This window comes from Peromyscus eremicus, chromosome 3 (assembly GCF_949786415.1).
Source record: "Peromyscus eremicus chromosome 3, PerEre_H2_v1, whole genome shotgun sequence".
Taxonomy (NCBI): Eukaryota; Metazoa; Chordata; class Mammalia; order Rodentia; family Cricetidae; genus Peromyscus; species Peromyscus eremicus.
This window is the reverse complement of record NC_081418.1, coordinates 21862243-21886887: the sequence shown is the minus strand read 5'-3', so window position 1 is coordinate 21886887 and position 24645 is coordinate 21862243. Positions and strand designations below refer to the sequence as shown.

Sequence of the window (24645 nt, the reverse complement as noted above, 5' to 3'; positions counted from 1 at the left end):
TCTAGGGCCTGGCAGTAAGGATAACAAATGGAAACAGCACAGTGACAAACGGGGCTTGTGTTGTGTCACCCCTGTTTGCCTGTCCCCTTGCTCACTGTAGACAGGCACAGAATCAGAACCAGAATTTTAAGAAATTGGTCTCTCAGAGTTTTTAATTAACCTCCTGGAAACATCTGAAGAAAGTTCGATCCCATGGACAGGAGTTTGTTCAGAACTTCTGCTACCTATTCAGGAAGTACTTCTTAGTTGTCCTGTAGATTCTCAGTGCTGGGTATCTCTAGGTGATGGGAAACTCCTGAACTTGAGGTGAGGTGAAGAACTCAAGGGCTGTAAGTGAAGAAAATTAACTGAAAAAGGAGCTTGGGGTGGGGACAAAAAGGAGAGAAAACTAAGATGATTATAAAAATTTGACCCTGTAACTTGAGATATGATGGTACTAGAAATCATAAAATTTTATGCCTAGAAATAAGAAAATCAGAAACAAACTTGGCAGACTGGTAATGCAATTTTGGATATTTTAAATTGGAGTTATTTTAAAGCCAGTGATTAATAGGCCCTGAATGGGAAAAGCAAACAAATGAACAAATCGCTGAAGAGGTGACCAATTGATAAAGTGACCAGGAATTCAGAAGAAAACAAGAATATACCGTGAACAAAGTAAAACTCCTTTGTGCCTGCAGAGCTCTATTGGATCTGTCCAAAATCCATTCTTCCCTCTTTCAACAAAAAGTAGTAACAAACATTTTAAATGGTTGTGCATTGTAATGAGTAGAGGACATTCCAAGAATTCTGAGACTAGAAGCTTACCTATTCTTGACACAATAAATGTGGATGATTTTTGCAGGAAATACCAAATTAACTGAGTATAACATGTTCTTTAATTTTAAGCACCATCTTAGAAATTGAACAATTTATGTGAACAAATATTTCTACACTGGATTAAATTATGCTGTCCCTCTCTTTGGCCAACTCTACTTTCAGCTTCTATTATTAAACACCCATTAATTTAGAAAGAAGTATTATTTCCTTTCTGAAGTTTCTATTTGGAAATGTTACACATGAGATGAAATAAAATTTTTGTAGGATTCATGTGTAACTGCAGTATTACCTCATTTACGCCATCAGTTTCTCCAGCTTGTATTAAATACATCTTACAATTCTATTTTCATCCTTGAAAATATAGTTGTAGGATAATGACAGAAAGGACTTGCTGTTTCTTGGAGCTGGCAATTTCCCAGTCCATTTAATACCCAGAATTGTGTCTCTTAGAGGGCTTATGGGAATGACATAGTGGAAAAGCCTCCTCAGGATTCCCACGAGTGACTCAGAAGACAGCTGAGGTGCTGGCATCTCACTTAGCGTGAGATAAAAACCAATAACTCAAAGGTCACTGACTCATTAAGGCTGATAGAAGAACCATTCATTTTCCTGATGTTATATATTTTAGACTGGATGTGAAGGGAGGACCATGATGGATACAGACACTTAAAATATTCTAAAGGGCATCGTCTCAGCTCATTTCAAAGCCAGTCTCTCTAACTGACCCTGAGAAACATTCAGCTGCAATAGTTTGATAGTTTTAAAGTCAATATAACAGTTTGAAAGCACTGTTATTGGTCATCACGTTCACAATGACTTTCAGTGTACATTCTCTCCCTTGGTTTTGGGCCAAAGGGTAAGAAATTGAATTTGAAACACAGAAATCTGGAACTGAGAATAGAATGTAACAGGGAAACATAGGTTCATTTTTCTCCTTAGTAACCGCATATTTCCAAGCTCAGGGAGACAGAAAGTAGCTTGCGCTTATGTGGACTTACTTCCAAGACTTGCTGATGGGATTTGTTGCACCTTTTATGTGAAAAATGTCTGGTGCTGTCTCTAATGCTGTTTTATAATCTTTTCCTTTACCCTTTGATTTCTCTTTTAAACTAGGGAATTCCTGGCTACAAGGGTGACAAGGTAAGTTGGTAACAATCAGTTGACCAGAATTTTAGAATAAAAACATAAACATAGTATGCTTATGTACTATTATTGTCCTTCCTCATTTCCAAGTACATTCTTAAGTCAGTTAGCGTCAACTACTAGTGAAATGTAAGATGGGTATATGTATTGTAGAGGGTGAAGGCACCCCTAAGATTCCAGTGTCCCTCCAACTCTGCAAACATGATTTTTTTCATTAGAGAAACTGATTTGACAAAAAAAAAAAAAAAGCAACATAGGTTGTCGGATAAAAAAGTTTCTCCATGCAAACAAATGCAGCAATGCTAACCCTTAGAGGAAGCAGCTGTGTTGCTGCTTATGTTCTAAGAGAATCCAGATTCTGACCATCTCCTGGGGAAAGAGAGTTGATCATGGGTAAGCAATACAAGACTGTTGATTTCAGTGAGCTAACAACTTGCAGAGGGAGTAGGTTTGACATGGAAACACAAGGTACAACTTGGTAGATAATTTCATGATTATTTGCAAATTACAAACTAGGAAATTAAAATACTTCAAAAGAAACTTAGAAGTTGCACCGGGTATGGAAATCTCTGAGAGTGCTCAGTGGTTTATTGATACATCTATCCCAGAGTTCTGTATGAGCAGATTTTCTGGTTGAAGTCGGAACATGTTCCTATCATCCATTCTATCCTACAGAGCATATAGGCCACAGACCTGGGCAGTGGACTTGCAGTTTTAGTGGGTTCTATTATAGGTATTCTTGGTCTTCCCATTTCCCAAGAAGTCAGCACTTTTACAGTATGTGAATCTTGTGCCATCTTTCTATTTGGTAGACACAAGCCCAGGAGCGCCTGTGAAATGGCTGAAGCCTGCTAGGTCTTATACAAACCTCTTTCCAATCAAGTACTTCCTGAGTCTGAGAGGGAGCCAAGATGTGGCTGCCTTTAGCAGGAGTGGGAATCATACAGAAAGCACTGTTGTGCCCATTGAACTTTAAGACTTACAGCTTCTCTTCTTGTGGAAGGATCATGTTATAGGAAGTTCAGGGCTTTGAGTTTGGGACTAGGGGTGCATGGATATTTAAACAATCTATGTGTTGTCCTTTGTTTGATTTTTTTCCAAGACAGATTCTCACCGATCCCAGGCTGGCCTTCAACTTGCTATGTAGTGGAGGATGACCTTGAACTTCTGTTCTGCCTTCCTCTCCTTCCTATGTTGGGGTTACAAGTGTGTTCGGACACTTCCAGGTCATCTGGTGTTGGGGATGGAATCCAGAACTCCAAGCATGCTGGGCAAGCACCCTGTCAACTGAGCCGCATCCAGGCCTTTTTATAAGTACATTTATCAATTAGGGAGTCAGAACATTAGTTTGAGAGTTGGATTTATAATGTTCAGCTGTCTAAAAACATGATATATGGGCTTCTGCCTGTACTCTTTGGATCTGGACCTCACAAATAGCAGGGGAGAATCTAAGCACAGGCCTGTAAGTATAGTTCCAGCATTGGTATGCCTAGAAGAGGTAGGGTTAAGACATCCCATGTTTTCTAACTCAGCATCTAGAAAAACATGAGCACCTCAAGATACCAGAGTGACTGTTTCTTCCTCTACACAGAACTGAATTAATACAGGCCTGGGCAATTTACAAAGTTAGTGGATAGTCAGAGGGGGTAATGGGTGTGACAATGTATTTAAGCTGTTTGCTGGTACATAAATGTAAAGTGTTGTTATAAAAAGGAAAGAGAAAAAAATAAAAAGGAAAGAGAAAGATTTTAATAAAATTGATATTTGTGAAAATTAAAAAAATCAATAAATATAAGGTTATCTTATATGTGGTTGAGGAAAACTCATGGATGAACCTCCTTTGTGTGTGTGTGTGTGTGTGTGTGTGTGTGTGTGGTGTGAAGATTCAGTTAACCTCCTGGGGAATTGTAGATTTACTGGAAGAGTTCTTTCTCACTTGGAACATACAAACTGTCAGAGCAAAGTGGCTCAGATCAGTTGACACTCAGACCAAGATTCAAGACTGAATCAAGAGGGACAGCATTAGGAACTCGAGGCTGGGACAGACAGGGCAGATCTGTTCAAAGCTCCCTGAAGCACTCACTTGCTCACTAGAATTATGTGATTGTGGTCATTCTACGGGAGTGCATGAGCCCACCACAAAAAAAAAAAAAAAAAAAAAAAAGGAAACTGCCTTTTCTGAGGCAAATAAAATGGAGACAATATTTTCATTGACAGAAATCTGCCCACAAAACAAATGCTGTTCCTCAGGACCCTGTTGCTAACAAATCTGTCTGGGGACAAATGGAATGTGAATTCTGGCCAAAAGAATTTTGAATGCATTTATGGTAGTTTTCTGTTTGATATTTTGGTCATTTTGTTCCTATTCAACATTAGGAAGTTAATTGCACTCCAATTGAGAGTTCAAGAGCAATTTTTCCACTTACTTTCTGAAATCAATATTCAGCTTGTTCTCAGTGAAAACTCAGTTTTTCCTGGGTCAGTTTGACTCATAGGCTGTGGTGAGACTCGATCGCTTTTGAGCAGAGCACAGCTGGCTGTGAGAGTGGCCGCTTCCTCCCTTCTGCCCAGAAGCTAGCAGGAGCTGGGCAGTGTCCTATGCCGAGGGTCAGGTGAATGGAAAGTAACTTACAGCCCATGGCAGTGTGCCTTGTTGAGCTATGGGCAGTTAATAACACGGACTTGAAAGTCTAACAGGGTCAAGTTTGTAGTCATGGCAATGTAATGTCTCTGAGCCTTGCATTCCCTTCAGATGACTGGGATATGTATGTAAATACTGACACATATATGTTGTGAAGATACGTAATCATGGAAAGGCTCAGGGACAAACTTTGTGCCCGTAACTGGTGATTACAAGGCCATTTCCTTACAGCAGTGCTACTCAGTGTGTGGCACGTAGTGTGGCAGTCAGGTTAGTTGATATTATGCAACGAGATAAAGCTTGCACAAGAATATGGATCCATTGTGTTAAGTCCAGGGCTTCTGCCGTATTTAGTACAATGCAGCATTCTGTATCACTAAGACCTGGGATTTCAACTACTGGTTTTCATAGTTTGACTTCCTCCGAAGAGGAGCAATGTACTGAATTACATTCTAGTGCAGTTTTCTTATGTCTCTGTGCAGTGGCTCAGTGAGTAACATGTGCTAGAGCAGCCATAGATAATAAAGCAAATGTAACAGAGGCAGAGGTTGAATGAAGGGCTCTGGACTAGTAAGACTCACAGTTGGCAGGCAAGCAGACCATTAACCCCTTCCATCAAGTTTCCTCGCTTTAGCAATAAGAATTGTCTCGAGGCTCAGAATAAAGATACACATGGAATCATTTTTAGGTGCTAAAGAGTCTTATTAACAACAGATGTTAACATTTTGAGGAAACTTGAGTCTTTTCTGTCTAATTGCCTGGTGCTTTTTGGTTCTAACTACCAGAAGTTTGAAAAGTCTGAGAGAATGGGTTACTATTCAGAGGCTCTCAGTCCACTTGCACAACTGTAAAACTTGTAAAAGAAAGTATTATTCTTAATATTTTAATTGTGAAAATTATATTTTTTGTATAATATTATACTTTAAATTTGTATGCATTGTAAAATGTTCACATTGACCTCAATGAATTTCCTGTCACCACACTTATCATTTCTTATAGTGACAATACTTAAAACTTATTTTTTAAAGATCAAGAGTAAAATCGTTGGTAGCTATAGCCTGTGGTGATATATTGTGTACCCCAGCTATAAGAGGCCATCCTTTAGGTAACAATAGCCACCTTACACAATACATCTTTTGTCTATATCGTTAGATATAAATAGACCTTTTGAACTGATTGCTCTCATCTAACTAAAATCTCGTGTCCTTTGACCAGTCTCGCTAAACCCCCATGTGTTGTCCCTGATAACCGCCATTCTTCTCTCTGCTTCAGTTTTTAGATTCCACATCTAAGGGCGATCATGAGAGTGTTTGTCTTTGCATTGGTTTATTTCATTTAATGTATGTCCTAGGTTAATCCGTGTTGTTAGAAAAAGGAGTGGTATTCCATCATCTCTCTCTCTCTTCCTGTCTGTCTCTCTATAAATATGTATGTGTATCATATTTCCTTACCTTTTTTGAAACACAAATGCTCAGTTTATAAAGTTAAACTGACATTTATCTAAAGCAGTAAATGTCAGGTAATATCAGCAAAATACTGCTATAAACTCAGAAGCATAATTTTAATGTTAGTTTTTTAATTTAATTTTTTCTTTATTAAGAAATTTTTTATTCATTTTGCATACCAACCACAGATCCCTCTCTCATCCCTCCTCATTCTCCTCCTCAGCTTTTCCCTGCAACCCACTCCCCATCCCCTCCTCCAAAAAGGTAAAGCCTCCCGTGGGGAGTCAGCAAAGCCTGGTACACTCAGTTGAGGCAGGACCAAGCCCCTCCCCCTGCATCAAGGCTATGCAAGGTGTCCTACCATAGGTAATGGGCTCCAAAAATCAAGCTCATGCACCAGGAATACATCCTGATCCCACTGCCAGGGGTCCTTTAAACAGACCAAGCTACACAACTGTCTCCTGTATGCAGAGGGCCTAGTCTGGTCCCATGCAGACAGATAATACAGCAGGTGTAATAATGAAAGCTGTGCAGCATGCTCAACAGTGGACCCTTTTTTCTCTGGAGGATCTTGCTAACTCACCATGATTGCCTTCTCCAGATGTAATACTGTCTAGTCTTAGGAACTTTCTATTTGTTTTCTATGCTAATGCTACTAACTGATTAAGGTCAGTATTCAGATTGGAACATGGCATTGTGAAAAATATAGGGACTTTTAATTAAAAGAGAGCTGGATTCAGATCCTGATTCTATTCTATACTTGCTATGTGATTATATAGACTATGTATCCTATTATATACAAGCTGTATGATTGAGGGACAATACCTCAAAGAGTTTACATTTTCCTGATTGTAAGAACAGAATTATAAAGCTGATTCCATTGATGCAACTTTTGGAATCAGATCACTATATAAAGAGAGTGAAATATGGTAGATGATCAGTTATTTTCCTTCAAATTCATTTTCTCTGTCAAAAATGGCAAGCCCTCATCAGGTGGTACTACTGATTTGAATAACTTTAGAATCAATTAGGATAACTCATGGACAAAAAAATTCATTTCAAAACCCCCCTCAGTATTGAAGATGAAATGGTGTGAAATTGTGTAGAGCGCTCACCTTATGTAATTATGCTAAGATTCTTTCTCTAAAATTGAAGACTGCCAATGTGTTATGTATTTATGTATTTATTTGTAGGGTGAACGAGGAGAATGTGGTAAACCCGGAATGAAAGGTGACAAAGTAAGGAGCATGGTTTTAAATGTTAGCAACTGTCATCCCTTTTGGCCTGAGTTTCCTTAAGAAAGAAATCTTGGGAAAAGCTGGAGTTCAGTTTTTCACATCTGAAACATGTAAAAACTGAAGTAAACATGTAAACATGAAGTAAACATGTAAACATGAAACAGAAAACCAGAGAATACATAACTTAGATAATGAAGTCCTCCCTCACAGACCATTAAGACCATCTTGTGACATCCCAGTCTTTGAGGTCAGTCCTATTGAGCATTATGGTGGAAAGAATAGCTTGCAGGTCAATGCAAGGTGCGCTGAGTGCACTGGAATGGCCTTCGGATGCAACTTCACACAGAAGACTACAAAATGCCATGAAGTGAGTGTAATGACAGGAAGCAGGTGGCAGAACTAGAATAGAGAATAAGTAATAGTATAACTGTTTACCCTAGACATAAACAATAGTATAACTGTTTACCCTAGACATAAACAATAGTATAACTGTTTACCCTAGATCAATATAAATATGGGTGAGGAACTTAAGCTAGAGACATATTCAACTTAGCATGCCAAAGACTTTCTTGATCTTTCTTAATTCTTAATAGGTCCAAACTACACAGACTGTGTATCCAAAAATATAATTATAAATGATGCCAAAAGGCATAGAATAAAAATGGTTGCCATTCCAGTAAAGAACTATTGACTATGAAGGCTATAAAGATAAGGAAATATAAAATGTCTGTGTTATATGGATGGATGGGAGTGACAAGGGAAGATAAGCAGAGGTTGAGGAAGAGGATAAAATAACGATACTGGCATGTTGCATCAAATTCTTTAAAGAGCTTGATCTTTCCTGGAAGCTGATAAACTACTGTAGAGTTGTAGACAGGCTGCAGTATGAAGCATGGTGATTATTTCTGGGTAAATCAAAGTGAGACAATGAATACATTCAAATGGGAGAAGGACACAGAAATTTGTACGTACAGATGAATGAATCCACTGAATAGAAAAGAGATGAAAACCAAATACTCGGGTATGTATTATGAGATTAAAATGATTGACAAATAATTAATATATTTCATTGACTAAGATGCTAGATGTTGTAAAATGCTGCATAGTTTTCTGTGCCAAAAAGAAAAATACTGCCAATTTATAGGATGTGATTCATTTCAAGTGTATCTCAATGTTAAGATATAAAAACATGAATATGTATGTATGTATAGGGTCCATAAAATATGGCACCCTTGATATGAAACATCGTTTCACACAAATTTATAAGAAAAATTTGTGAAAACATTAAGAGACAGAAAAAAACATAAATAAGGAAAATATCCAAATATGCCTGCAATCAGAGAAGTGAAATTAGGACATTTCCATAATTTGACATAATTTTACCAAATTAGCAAACAGCAAGGCAACAAATGATACTTGTTCTTGATTAACATCCCATACAATTAAAAAATATATATTTTTGTATTCAAGTAATGACCATGGCCAACACATTTTATTTATAAAGTTTCTTCCTTTCCATATATAGATGATAGACAAAGGAGTGACAGACTCTCAGTGGCCTCTGCTTCAGTAGTCATCTTCTAGAATCCTTAGTGATGAATCAGAATAGGACAGAGATATAAACACACACACACAATCTAAGGTTATTTAAAACAGCAATCATCAGAAGCACTTCAATGTCCAAACTAGGGAATGAGTAACAAATTATGGTAGGGCCTGATTTTTATCAAATAACTTGGAAAAAAAGGTAGAAAGCTTAGAAAAGGTAATCTACACACTGTATTATACTCACATAAAATAAATTGTAAATGTATTTTGAGATATGGAGCATACTGAAATATTTTGGAAGATTATTGAGTATAAACAGTGTTTTGTCAAATTCCAAGTTAAGGACAAGAACAATCCAGTTGTCAAGCAGACTTATCACTGATTGAACAACATTGGTTTGCTGGAAAGAAATAATATTCCACTAACTACAGAAGTTTCTATACTTAATTAAATGTTCTAAGGACCTTTGTGAAGCAATTCCCTTACTTTAAACCATATATCAACATATAGGCTAAATACTGATATCATAAGTTGGATTTTCTTGGAGTTTATTTATTGAAGCAAAGTTTGACTCTGGGGTCTCTTGTTAATTAGGATCATTAGGATCATTTTGATTCATTCTCTTTGATGTCTGAATAACCAGGAAAGAGTGAATGCTACCCAGAACATATTTTTAATCTAAAATCTATGCTTTATGGAGATGGATAATTAGATTTTACTCCACAGGGACCTCCAGGGTCATATGGACCAAAGGGACCCAGAGGAATTCAGGTAAGGAGGCAAATAGAAAATCTAAATTTGAGCTAGACTCAACTTGTGAGCTTTGAATAACAGTAAAACAATAAGCAACAACAACAACAATCCCCTTGGCCCATTTGAACCATCTTTAATTAAACCAGAGTGTCTAGAAATTGCAGCCAGACATCAGTAATTTTTAAAAGCTCCTGGATGATTCCAGTTTGTAACCAAGTTTAGAAACCACTTTCCTGTTTTGATTAACTTAGCTCTCTGAAGACAGGCACCAATAGGAACCTTATCAGTACACTTGATAACTTCAACTGATGAATAGCTAAGGGAATAGAAAATAATTTATATGGAGAAAGGTAGATATGAGAAGGAAGTAGCTATTGATTCTATAATATAGTTATAAGAGTTGTACATTTTTTCTAAATTTATTTATCTAAATATTTATATTATGCCCTTTGATTCAAGTAGTTAATTCTTGAAGATATGAAATGAGTCTATAATTTAGTTATGTACTGTGGACCCCAGAAAATAATTCAGATCAATTTTTCCAGTGAAGTGACTTGTGTCTTCTAAGATAACGATGGATGTAGATGAGCATGAAGACGTAATTATAGCATGGCAAAAACTCTCCTGAGGGTTTGGAGGTACAGCTCAGCGGTTATCAGACAAGCATGAAGCCCTGGCCTCAATCCTTGGCACCACAAAAACAAGACAAAACAAAACAAAGCAAGAACAAAATCAAGCCAAAAACCCAGCTCGCCAGATAGGCTAAAAGTTTGTTTTTAACCCAAGAATTCTTAGGCTGTATCTAGTTAACCAACTTCTTCATTTTGACCTGGATTTGCCAGAGCAAGGTGGTGACTGTCCATTGCAGGCTTGTTGTGAGGGACAGCTTTCGATGATCTGCCTAGAAATATTTAAAAAGTTGTTTGATAGGCAAAAGTCTTTTTAAAAAATGGAATCCAACACAGGAAGAAGATGAAAAACACAGGCTTTGAAAACAAAGATCTTATTCAAAATATATTTGTTTTTAGTGTATGTTGTTTTAGAAGCTTTTAATTTGACTCAAGGAGTTTATGCTGTGCAGGTTCTCATTTGAATGTGATCCCGAAGTAGGTCAGAGCCTTACAGTCAGACTGCTGATACCAGGATGCCCAGGAACCCTAGGAAATGGCTTGTGGTTTTTTGGTTGGTTTTCTAGTTTGGGACATAAACTAATTCATCATTTTCATCTTGGAGCAGGGCATTGGTGGACCTCCAGGGGATCCAGGCCCAAAGGGATTTCAAGGAAATAAGGTAAGTTTTTCCTAATTCGGAGATGGGCATGATGCCTTTTGCTAGTGCACTATGCTGCTGTGAGTTTTATTAGACAGGAATCAGTCAATTCTTTGAAAAGTGCCTCTGGAAATACTTAGTAACCTGCAGGTGTATGCACAGGATCAAGCTCACGTATACACAGAGAGGCAGTGGTACCCTTTTATTATTTATTACTTTATTATTTGGGCGTTATTAACTATGAGGACTCATCTGGCATTGTTGATAGGCTTCTGTATTACTCTTGATGTCTAGTACTTATGGTTCACTGGGAACTGAAAAGCAGTACCCTGCAATGAGACTCTAGCCATTCCATTTTTTTCCTAGTAACTAACCCCACATACAGTTTATTAGAGAACAGGATTTATGACTGGCATAAAAACAGGAACCAGTATTCTCAACCATCAGGACCGTGTTTGTGACAATATCCCATAGATAATCCAGTATGACAGAGGAGAGGGGTGGAATAAGAGCCAAATAGCATCCCAAGATTCTCTAAAGGGGTGGGTGTTAAGTACCTGGTTATAGGACTTTCTTTTCCTATGTTTCTGGCCACTTATCACCTAGAAACAATGCTTCTCTTTTCTTTTCAGCTCTTCTCAATGACTAGTAAACTTCATAGATGTGATCAATATCCAGTAACATATCCACAGAGGTAGTGAAGGGAGGTGTGTAGAATTTTGGACAACTATCAGCTGCAGAAGATGCCATCCTCCATTGACCCCTAATAAAGGTCATCTTTTGAAGATGATATTAGCTTTAAGCTTTAGGGAACAGTTGGGCTACTTGAGTGTTAATTCTCCAGAGGGTGAAAGGGAGTGACAAGTGTGTATTTTTAATGAGATAATGACAGTCTGAGATTTCCCAGGCCACTTTTAATTGGCAAATTAAAATAGAATGGGCCTCTCAGCAGGAGCAGGCTTGAGCTTCATCTAGGGAAATGTCTTTTCCAGTCCTTGCCTATGATTAATTCTCTCTGGGGGACAGAAATGGCTCTGCTGAATACTGAATGGTTTTCATAAAATTGCTTCAGCTGTAGGTAAAATCCTGCCAAAAGAAAAATCATACACGTTTTGACAGTACATACATATTTCTAGGAATCATTGGTCAAGCAAGATGCTGATTTTTATATTTGTAAAACAGAGGCTTAAACTAGGGTATCAGGGCAGAGGTTTGTAACAGTGACAGAAAAACAGGTGAATGAGCCATAAAGGATGTGAGAGATTGTGCTGGCCTCATGTTGTCATTTTGGAAAGGAGAAATAAGGCCCAGACTGCATCTGAGGTGGAGGCGGGGTGAGGGAGAGGCAGAAACAGAGGTGGGGGTGTCAGCTTCACAAGGGACCGAGGAGGAGGAAACAGCACTGGGTGGTGGCGGTGATGGCTATGGCAGTGAGGGTGTATGGAGACAGGTCCTTAAAGGGTTATTATTATTGAGGCATATGCCACTACCACCTGGCCCATCACTTTTCTTTATGCCTAATAAACTCTCTATTTAGGTTTATGTTTGTTTATTTGTTGTTTTTTTAAGAAATAAACAATTTCATCAATTTTAGATTTTAATTCTAGCAATGCACTGATTTTTAATAAATGAGACTTCTTTGCATGGAGGAATGATTATAATAGACAGAATAGTTCTGTGCCTGATTTTCATGGCATGTTCAAGAAGGGAGTCATCTTCCCAAAAATATTTGATGATTTCATCAAATTTCATCTCAAGAACATTTCTTTAAGCATTTTTATTTCTTATTTGTTTGGATTTTTTTTATATGTGGACATTGTTTTTGAGACAGGACCTTATACAACCTTGGTTGACGTGGAACTCACTGTATAGACTGCAGAGGACTTGAACTCACAGATATCCACCTGCCTCTGCTTGCCAAGTTCTGGAACTAGAGATGTGTACCACCATGCCCTTCAAACATATATTTAAATTAAAAAATTCCAATTAAAATTTAGTTGTCATAAATTATACATGACATAAAATTACTTAGAATTTTTTTCTTCCATCCTCTCTCTCTCCTTTTTCTCCCTCACCGCATGTTTCCACTCTTCCCTGTCTTCTCCCCATTTCTTTTTCCTCTCCCTCACTGCTATATTATTATTATTATTATTATTGTTATTATTATTATTGACAGGGTCTTGCTCTGAAGCCCAGGTTGCCCCTGAACTCGGATCTTTCTGCCCCTACCACAAAGTTCACAGCCAATTATAAGATGCCAGTTTCAGCCAGACTCAATTCTAGCTGATCCAATGGATGAGACAGGACGACCACAAGGCCAATTTGGGTGACTTAGTAAGACTTTGTCTCGAAATTATAATAAATAAATAAAATAAAAGGAAAGTGAGAGAACTCGGCTGTAGTTCAGTGGTAGAGTACTCAGTTAGTATGTAAGGCCCTGCTTTAAATCCCTAGCAGCAAACACACACACACACACACACACACACACACACACACAAGCTTGGGCGATGCTAGAGAATGTGTTGGTATTATTTGGAAGCTGTGAGGTAGAAATGAGTTTCTCTGTCTATCTTTAGTTATAGTTCTCATTTCAGGTAATAAATTTATTGGTCTCTTTCTCCTCCTCCTCCTTCCCTCCTCCTCCTCCTCTTTCTCTTCCTTTTCCTCTTCCTTCTACCTCTGATCCCTTTCTATTTATTTCATGTTTTGACTATTTGCCTATATGTATATATGTCCACTATGTACATGCCTTGAGTCTGAAAAGGCCAGAAGAGAACATAAAATCCCTTGGAAGTGGACTTCAAGGCAGTGGTGAGATACCATGTGGATACTGGGAACTGAACCAGTATCCTCTGGTAGAGTTTCAAGTGCTCTTAACTGCTGATCCATCTCTCTAGTGCCTAGTCTCTTAATCTTTGTTTTGAAATTATTAGTACTTTCTTGTAATTTTTAATATTTTTGGGCCTGTTAATCAGGGTCACATTAATCATCAGCTTTTTTTTTCGTCTTATACATTTGTAAGTATATTGTCTTAAGAATAAGGTTTGGGGGAACAATCCCATCTTGTCTCTTGGGATGTGCTTCTAAATTGTGAATATATAATAAACTGTTTTGCTCTTCAGTCTGAAAATCATGTTATATTGAATATTATATTATTCTTTCTTCTCATATATTATTTCATTAGAAAATATTTTTTAAGAATTGCAGTTGAAATTTATGCCAAAAAAACTAAATTTCAAGCAGCCTGTATTTTCTAATGGGCACGGGCAAGATTATTTATCCTCATACCTCTACAATCATAGCTAACATTTATTGTACATTTCTTACGTGACATGTACAGTCCTTAATATGCTATAGCCAATATTGCCTCCTGAGGCATGATTTATTCTTATCACCATTAGACAAATTAAGCTTCTGAGGTTCCAAGAATGTAAGCAATGCTCTCAGGCCCTTAGAGCTGGAAAACCTCAGCACCTGAGGATAAAGTCTGCTTTTACCCATGATATGCTATTTACCCTCCTTCAGGAAAAGAAATGTTGAATTTCTGAATATTTTACCCAAGACCAATGTGTTTCTTACAGTCGACATGGAAATTATACCTATCTGATCTCACAGTCCATTCTAAGTGTGAGAAACAGTTTGTTGAAAGGGCATTTCTGCTTGTTCATAAGCTCACATGAAATTCTCGGAACAAAGGAAGGAAACTGCGTGGAGAAAAGAAACGGTTCGAGCTGAATTTTCAAACACTGTGTCTCTAAGAGACCAAAACAGACACTGTACACTTACAACATTCACAAAGATTCCGTGAGAGTTTCTAGATGGGGCCTGCCTATGGCTTTGAATTTATGAATGGTGTCTCTCATGAACTACAATCACTGTTTGTTGTTCTGGGGTTGGATTTTCTTCATCAAAGGTCTCCTGAACCCAGAAAAGGTGGCCAAAGAACAACAAAAAAAAATAGCATGTGCTAAATCAGGAAAAATGTGCCTCTGGCCCAGTTTCACCCATCATTTCTGCCATTAATACTTTCCACATGGAAATTAACTCCTATTCTGCCCTGAATGCCCTTGTTGCCATAGCAACAAAATATAGATGTTTCTTAGAAATAAGCCTTGGTTCAGAGGCCCTCAGGCTCTCCCACTCACAAGGATCATGTGATAGCACTCAGAAGAGCATCCCAACAGTCTTTGAAATCATTAGAAGTATAGTTATGGACATATCTGAAAAGCCTTAGCCCTGGGACCAAGCTGAACTTGTAACTCAGGAGAGACTGGAACCCGATGGTCTCAGCACTGCCAGCTTTCCCAAGGCCACTGTGGTTGGCCCAGGCTTTAATCAACAGGGCCCTCTGCTAGCTAGCTAGAATGGGTCAAGATGGGGAGGGCTTTCAAATTTGTAAAAAATTCCGAACAAACAAGCACAGTGAGGGGATACAAGATATTACTTGTTCTTGCCAGATCTTGAGACCTTTCTGAGGTTCTTTTTAAGGGATATTTCTTTCTCAAATCTCATGCAAATCTGCTCTTTCTGAGGGGAAGGACTGTGTTATAGCATGTGTGAAGCTGCCAATGACATTTGAAGGTGCCCCACAGTAGAGCCTGGTGATCAGGGCCCAACAAGCGCAGGTGACTGACACCATATGTACCTCAAACTATTGAAATTGGTGCTATTAAAACTATATCACATGAACTTATCTTCAGAGGCAGCTGTCTTCCATGTTTCACCTTGCATCATTCTAGGATATCCACAATATTTCCAAAAGGATTTTTTCCTTAGAGTTTTCTTCTTTCTCTTTGGGTTCATGTATAAGAAACACTAAGTACTCTTATGTAGGAGACTTAGTATTTATGTTTAGTTTAGCTTCAGAGATACTGAAAAAATTCAGAGAAATCAGGCAGGGCCAGTGGGTAGTTCAGGGAAATGCATGACTGTTTGGAACAGCCAATTATTCTTCTAACATAAATTGGGCAGAATGGTGTAGGGTTCACCGATCAATAGCTTCCTGTGCACAAATTAAAACATTCTTCATGCTCTCGTGTATGTTCTCCTCAAAGTGGTAAGAGGATGTGATTCATATATGACTTAGAGTCTCATGCTTTCTATAATGTTATTATTTTACTGGGATAGAAATATCACTACTGAAGACACAGTAGTTTTAAAATACATTACTTTTGGCTAGTCTTAAAATACTTTATTTGGCTCAAAGTTAACATAGTGGCTCTAGGACAGTGGTTCTCAACCTATGGGTCGCAACCCCCTTGGCAACCCTCTAGCTCCAAAAATGTTTATAGTTAATATTCATAACAGTAGCAAAATTGCAGTTATGATGTAGCAACAAAAATAATTTAAATAATTTTATGGTTGGGGGGGGTCACCACAACATGAGGAACTATAGTAAAGGGTCGCAGTATTAGGAAGATTGAGAACCTCTGCTCTAGGAGGTTAACCTACTAAATATAACTAATATTTCCAGTCGTAGTTTGGAAATACTTAAATGCCATAATAAGAAAAACTGTGGGGGCTGGCAGTTCTAAACAAGATTATGATGAATCAGTGCATAGGGAGGAGCTCTTTATAATTTTCATTATAATAATTGTCGAATGAATAATATTGGCCAGATTTTGAGACCTTTCTGCTTTCAGAGATGCTAAAGTCTAAATATTATTTCTGTTCCAAACCTAATTAAAGGGAAAGAATTGTTAGCAATTCAGCAATTCCTGATGTGGAAAGAGCTTTGACTTGCATGAACATCTGCTCACCAGGAATTTAAGCAAGCTTATTAATTCATCTGACATGAGACAACTGATAGTGACAATTTGAAAGAGTTCCCAGAACACGTGGGATGTCAGCCAATGACTTCAAGGCTGATGATTTTCATGCCTAAATCTCTGATCCCTGTGGCTTCAGCAGCTGAGGTAGACTGTGTACATGCACATACATGTGTGTGTATGCAGTTAGAGCCTGCCAACACAGAAGCTCTCATGAGCCAAAAAAACCCAAAAAAGCTGCCAACACTTGCCAGGACATTTCTGTGTGTAACTCATATGCCTAGTTAGATTGAATACTAGATAGAATAGAACCAGCCATGTGCTCAGAAGTATGCCATGGCTTTTATAATTATGTCACTGTCATTAATTCAAGTACATTGCAGTAGCAATTTTGCAGAGGGGAAGTTGTTCATTCTAAGGATAAGGCATTTTATTAAAATTGTAAAGGACACATAACCTAATATAATTTGAAACATTGAGAAAATTCATTGGAATTCAACATGATAACAATGTTACTTAACAGGTATTATTGTTTATACTTCATTTTTTTAATCATTTCAGTGAACTCTGTATGAACCAAACAATACTTCCTCCTTCTAGCCTCCAAGCATGACTTTTAAAGAAACACATCATACTTCAAATTGGTTACCCTTTCCATAAATCAATGGTTTTCTTGCCACAGGAATGGAAGGTGTCCAACTTGAATATTTTCTAACAACTTACTTTGTGCAGGAGAAACCTAAATAGTCCATTAGAGGCATGGTTGTAAAAATCTCTCCAATTGGCTTCTACCAGACTTTCATTTTAGTGAAAGTGGCACACACTTCTCTAGCTTTTGTTGTGTGTGAGGGAGCCTGACTTTGCCACCAGATCGCCCTGCATGAACTGTCATTTCTGCCTGACCAACATGCTCAAGCACTGGCAACCCTATTCTACAGTTACTGAAATATAGTAATACTGCTACTTGTAGTTTTTACCAGTTCTTTGTTTTCATAGAATGTTTTCTTTAGAAAACACAAATGGATACATGTGTGGACTGTGGTCGAGTAGATGGTATTTTAAAAATATTTAAAATTGGAAATTTGAAATAATGATGGTTCCACTGCTAGTACAGTTTATTAACTATGATTTTATATATAAAGTTACAGTATGTAATCACAGCATTACAAAGTATAATTTACATTAACTTTATCACTGATGCGGTGACACATTGATGTTATAGATCTTAAGTACCTGAAATGGAATGTGAGTTGGTTTGTCTAAGATCTGTTTCTTCTTGGCTTACCTCTTATTATATTTGTCTTGTTTTCCTCTGAAAGATCTTCAGTTGTGAATATATTATAACTCCAACATTTGTGCCTTTCATCCTATTCCAAAAATCAAATGGGTTTTAAAATTCTTTAAAAATGAAAAGTATGTGACTTTAAGAGGTAGTTGGACATGGTAGCTAAGGGCGCCATCTCTGATGCCAAACTGCAAGGCTGACAGCAGTTTTAGGTTTTATTAGCTGTGAAATTCAGCATGGTAACTGACTTCCCTGTCATTCAGCTCATGTTGTCCATGCTCTGGGTTGATAAAAGTTGTTGTTAGGACTGAAGGAATTAATATATGCAAAACATTCCACATAGCATCTGTCCCAGAGTGGATCCCACACGTGTTGCCAAGCTTTATCAGGCAACTGAACCTTTTGACAGCCTTCTTCATAACATCAGAAGTCTATACCACTATTCTTCCCTGAAGTAAGCCTTTAACTACACAAAAGTTCCTCTGGAACAAGAGAAAGTAGGAGCTCAGAATAGAGAACAATTCAAATGTACTTGATGGAGACTGACTTCCCTGTGCCCTACTTCCTATTTGGCCTTCTTTTTAAAAATGGAGGCTTTCTTGACTTTTCCCCTAAGGCTCGGCACAGACTCTTGACTAGATTCCTGTTGAGATGTAACCTGGCCACATTTGGACCATCTTGCACGTAGAAAACGCTCATAGTTATCCTTTTCCATTTTGAAAGCTCGAGAACAATTGTCACAGGACTCCCATTGGATATGTCACTTGTATCTCAGAAATGACTTCAAGAAGTTGTCAAGACATCTTTTCAAGGGTGAAAGGGGCCCAAGGGATGATTAAACTGTTCATAATTGTGCTGGGTTTCAATGAATTGGGCAGCTCTTACATTAGTGGTTCTCAACCTTCCTAATACGTTCCTTTAATACAGTTCTTCGGTTGTGGTGACCTAAAACCATAAAATTATTTTCATTGCTACTTCATAACTGTAATTTTGCTATGGTTATGAATTGTAGTGTAAATATCTGTGTTTTCTGAAGGTCTTTGGTGACACCTGTGAATGGGTCATTTGACCCCAAAGGGTTTGAGAGCCACTGACTTCCATTGTTCATTATTTTAGACAAAGGAAGCGTTTTCTTTGGTTAGAGTCAGTAATAGGTACAAAAGTGTTAGGTTTTCTTTGGTTGGACTTTTCTGAGAATGTAAGCTTTATTGTGATCTCATTATTCTTTTAGCTATAAGAACTGTTAATTGTGTCTAGGTGAGTTTGAAGGAAAAATTGTGGAATAGTCACTTGGCATCATCATGCATTAATAATTTATATACCTAAACCAGTTGCCTTTATTGAAAACTTAGGTAACTCCAAAGGAGAATTTCCAGACCTATAGTTTCTCCTAGAGCTGACCAAGTATCCATACAGTTCCTGCTCTCTCACTGATGCTCAGTAAACATCCAATGCTTAGGAGTTTTCACGAATAACTGTAATTAGCTAAGCACTGACATATCAAAGGGGAGCAAAACTCTCACTTATCATCTTCTCAGAATGGTAGTGGGGGCTTGAGACCACATTAACGCACTAGAAATACAGAGTTGCAGAAAAACAGTGCTCTTATTATTGCAGTGAGTTTCATCTCATCAGAGAATTCTCCTTTAAGCACAGTGCTTAAAATATGATCTGAAGGGTAGATAATAACAAAGAGGTCATAAGAGGTAGAGGGAGTGGCATGTTCTAAGATCTAAGATCTCATGGCAGAAGTGAACAGGTCTTGCACAAGGGACTGGCCATTGCTACTAAAGCAAAGAGGAAATTGTGACAGGGCTACAGACGCTGCAGTGCCATGCTATGGAGCACCTTGCATGGAGCTGTTTTCTTGTGATAGCAAAGGGAAATGCCTCAAAGGGTTTTGTTTGTTTGTTTGTTTGTTTGTTTCAGGTTAAAATAAAAAGGAAAGATTTCTCTGATAGCAATAGAGAAAGCAGATTGGAGGGTGCTGAAGTTGTAGGTTGCCTCTTAAGGACCCTGCTGCGGTTTGAACAAAAGTTAAACCTTGTGTATATTATAGAGATGGATGAATTCAGGAGAGATTTCAGAGGCATGCCTACAGGTGTCTATATATATTTTACGTGGATGCCTCCTGCATTCTAGTTTGACGTAAGAGGAATGGACTGTGGAGATATCACATAGATGGAGAATACTAGACAATAATCAGGTCTAGGAGAAAAATAAATTTAGTCTGAATTTAGAAATGGCTAGTCCCTTTTGCAATTATTCATTTCCCAAACTTCCCCGAGGCTGTTTTTGTAGGTTTCTGGGACACAGTTAATTGTTGGTACTGTCCATGGTTCTGAACCAAGTCTCTGGCCTTTTTAATCTTTCCAAAACCCATAGCCATATGAGGTTCTTGAGCACTTGGAATGTGTTTTATATAGTTGGAATTTCTTCAAGCCTAAGGTACATGTGAGCTTCAAAGATGTAACTGAAATAATGAAGAAAATAATCATTAATACCTTAAAATATTGATAACATTGAAATAATATTTCAGGCAATAAGTAAATGGTTATTAATTATAATGTGTTTTTATATAGTTGGAATTTCTTCAAGCCTAAGGTACATGTGAGCTTCAAAGATGTAACTGAAATAATGAAGAAAATAATCATTAATACCTTAAAATATTGATAACATTGAAATAATATTTCAGGCAATAGGTAAACAGTTATTAATTATAATTCATCTATTTCTATTTACTTCCTTAGTGTAGCAACTAGAAAATTTAAAATTATATTTGGGACTTGTTGAGTAATTTCCACTGGGCACTGCTGCTCTTGACAGGGACCCTATTTGTCACCCTATTCTTAGCTCCTTGAGCCTACCAAGCTTCTTGATGTCCAAAGAACATCTTATATCATTCCTCCCTCTTCTTCAATTCTTTCTGTTTTTCTTTTGTAGCAGAGTAAAAAAAATTCCTACCTCTTTGTTTATTTCAAATATCTCCCCTATTGTAATAAACTTTCAGAACTCTTTAAGGCAGAATTAAACATTTCTTCCTAAGAGATGCACATGTTCTGTTAACATCTCTAGTCTAGCTAATCCACATGCTTGTTTACTTTCTTATTTGTATTGTCTCTCTGGGCAGACTATAAGCATCTGCAAAGTATGGATGTAATGTGAATCGTGATTCTAATTATATCAACTGACGCTCAATTACAGGCATAGGTTGCTGTTCACCAGATAGTTGTTGAGCATCAGACCTTGTAGAGGTTGGTCAATAAAGCCCCAGTGAATAACAATTGAATGCTTACATAATAAACAGCTACAGTATATGCTCCGATATAACTTGGAAATTTTACAGACAACATTTTGAATCTTCTTAACATCCTTGTAAGGTACATGCAATCATCGTTGTTTTGCATTTTGGAATCTCATAAAAGATCTAATATTGCAAATGAAAGAACTAATCCATTGGACTAAATGGCTCCAAGGCCATGTTTTATTTTTCATGTGATTCTATGCATAATGAAAAGTGGACTTAAATGCCGATTATATTTCTGAAATGGGAGGAAACCCTATTTCCTAGGATTGTTCGGAAATCAAATGAAATAATGTATGTGAAGTATCAGGGCAATGCTTATAAACAGTAGGTTTTATTTCACATTGGCTTATTCTCCTCTTGAGGCCCAGAGCAACAGAGACATTTGTAACTTCCAAGAAGGACCAAAATGATCTCCCTGAACAATTCATTGCCCCACACATGCATACGCCCATTCACAAGGAGGCCATAGTAAACAAACCATTACACCTCTAAGAGGTGATGCATCTTAAACCAGTTCTCTTTTAATGCTTTCTTGTGGTAAGTGCTTTTGGTGGTCAAGGAAAGCGAAGCAGGGAAATAGCAAGTGCAGTTAGTGTTGCAGGTACATGATCCATGCATGCGTGTGCACATACATGTGTGCTGATTAGGGCTGGCAGGAATAACAGAGATAAAAGGATCAAGGACTCTTCCCTGTCTGTGCTGTCCTGCTGAATTCCCAGAGAGCAATTCTGAGTGTGGATTCCTCTGCATGCCCTGTCTTGCTGAGGCAGCGTGTCTCACAATGAGTATCACTTTCTTTGCCACCATGTGCATGGTAGGGAAAATGCAAAGGGAATTAACATTAACCCTATGTTAGTGCTCATTTATGGGTCCTATGTTGTGACACCAATCACCTGGAAATAAAGTTTAAGTTAGTAGCATGTGAAGATGTGTTACTTGTGGGCCGTGTTCCAGGAAGGGAAAGCAATCCTCCCATGGTCTTCATACTCCTATAGTTCTCTTGAAAAAGCAGCATGAAGAAATCGTGGTACCAACTAGGCTAAGGGACACCTTGGGCTTATAGGTGGGATTGTAGTTGGAAGTTTTCCTGTGTCCCGCCTGGTCCCGCAGCTGGTGGGACCCAAGTAAACACCCAGAGGCTTATATTACTTACAAACTATATGGCCTAATGGCTCAGGCTTCTTGCTAGCTAGTTCTTACAACTTAACTCAGCCCATTTCTATTAGTCCATGCATTGCCATGTGACTTTATGACTTACCAGTATTTTCACATCTTGCTTCTTCTGACAGCAGCTCGTAGCCATAGTGTCTCCCCACTCTCCTTTCTTCTCCTCTCTCTCCAGTTGAAACGTACAGCCTAACCTTATCCTGCCCTGCCATAGGTCAATGCAGCTTTATTTATCAACCAATCAGAGCAATCACATAGTCACAACATACAGAAAGACATCCCACAGCAGGAATGGCTTCTTCTCTTCTTGATGTTCTTGTTCTTTTCATGGTAACCACCAAACCAATTGTCAGTAGTTAGAAGAAACTTTCTTGGAAACCTGCGCAGTGGTTTGCTTCCAATATCAAACTTGTAGATAAACACTGAGTAGGGCAAAGCTTCCACACTAACGGCAACTCAAATTTCCCCCAAATGGTTAGTGCAAGTGGCTTCTGACCTATTATGAAACGAAGCTGTATTTAAAAGGAACAAGATAGAGCAAGTGAGCTTAAGGTTTTATGTTATTATTGCATTTTAATATTTTCCTAAAATTAGTATTTTAAATTTAAATAATCAAAACTTAAAGAAAAACATGTTTTTTAAAAAAGATTAGCTAAATAACACCTTAATTTCTAAAAAATTATAAAAATTGACTTGAGAGCCAGTGGTGGCACACTCCTTTAATCCCAGCACTTGGGAGGCAGAGGCAGATGGATCTCTGTAAGTTTGAGGCCAGCCTGGTCAACAAAACAAGTTCCAGGACAGCCAGAGCTGTTACACAGAAAAACCCTGTCTCCAAAAACAAAACAAAACAAAATGGTAACCCGAGGACACCATTAACACATTAGCTTCTTAAATTATCTTCCAAAATAAGGCATTTAGCTTAAAAAAAACTATTCCAATAAATAATATGTTTAAAATATTAAGGATGCCTTAAAATTTTTTAACATTTTTTCTCATGGAGTGATTAACCTTTTTCTTGATAGCTGGTGTTTTTAATAGGGTAGGTTATCTTACACCAATATTAATAGAAAGACCTTATCTTAGAAAAACTAGCTATGTGCATTTTAAGTGAATATCTTTGCTGTTTGGTAGGACTTGTTAATTATTGAAATGTAGCAGAAAATAAAAGTGGTCAAAATTCTACTATTGTTATGATTTTAGAATAGCTTCATTCCAGATATCTCCATGCATCTTTTTTTAAACCTTCTTAAAATAAATAATAAATAAAATAAAATAAAAGAGCAAGAGGGCTGAGTGGGTAAAGGTGCTTGCTGCCAATACTTGTAATCTAAGTTCAACCCCAGGGACTCACATGGTGGAAGGTAAGAACCAACTCTTGAATGTTGTCCTCTGACCTCCATCTGTGTGCCATGGCATGGGAACCCACATATACACACCCAGTAAAATAAATAAACAAACAAATAATAAATAAATGTAATAAAACATTAAACCAAACCAAAACAACCCAAGTGCACACCTGCATTGTGTTTAGTGTTTTTCCTAGGTGCTGACTTGGGGTGGGGGGGGGGAGTTGTTCTGTATTGTCTGTCAAACATTTACCTTCTTCAGAGAAAATGCCCCTGTTAGATTTAAAAAATAAACAAAGACCGTGTCTTAAACTTCTCTGTGTTTACTTCATGGTCCTCCACAAGGCAAGTATACGGTATCCCTTTATGGACTGATGGGACCAGCTACCCACATGGGGCTCGTATAACACACATGGGCATTCCAACCTGGGTGGAAAGTGAAAGAAACTGCAAGAAAATGCTCTTCAGAGAGAGATTTGCATCTCCAGGAGGCTGAGTCTTTTCTAGCCACGGCTTATATTTTGAGGCTAAAAAAACAGATTCAAATTTGGTATGAACTTTTATGTCTGATATGAAGAGAAAGAGAGAGAAATTCCATGGACAAGAATGTGTAAAATAAGAATGGCCTTTAGCTGCCTGTTGCAGAACATTTGGAGAATGCGGGAGCAACTGTAGAATTTCAAAAGGAAGAAATTCACTTGATTGACCTGCCAGACTGGGTTTTCTCCACAGCATGCACAGCAGCCAGCTGTGAATGCCATCACCCAAATGCCAAAGCGTCATGAACTCTGACCCTGATGTTTATACAGATTTCCTGTGTTTTAATTAATTTTGCATCTGGGCATATGTTTTGGGAAGTTGTCTTTTCTTGTTCTTTTTCTTTTTCCAGTTGGTCAAAGTCAACAGACTTCTC

The 24645-nt window shown here is 37.8% G+C and overlaps 1 protein-coding gene across 1 annotated transcript in view; it reads left to right on the top strand.

The window, feature by feature from the left end:
• Col28a1 (collagen type XXVIII alpha 1 chain) overlaps positions 1-24645 on the top strand; it is a 160228-nt gene that overhangs the window by 15223 nt on the left and 120360 nt on the right. The window contains exons 8-11 of the mRNA XM_059256514.1: positions 1933-1959; positions 7242-7286; positions 9561-9605; positions 10824-10877. Coding sequence (XP_059112497.1) covers positions 1933-1959; positions 7242-7286; positions 9561-9605; positions 10824-10877 — 171 coding nt within the window. The remainder of the gene's footprint in view (positions 1-1932; positions 1960-7241; positions 7287-9560; positions 9606-10823; positions 10878-24645) is intronic.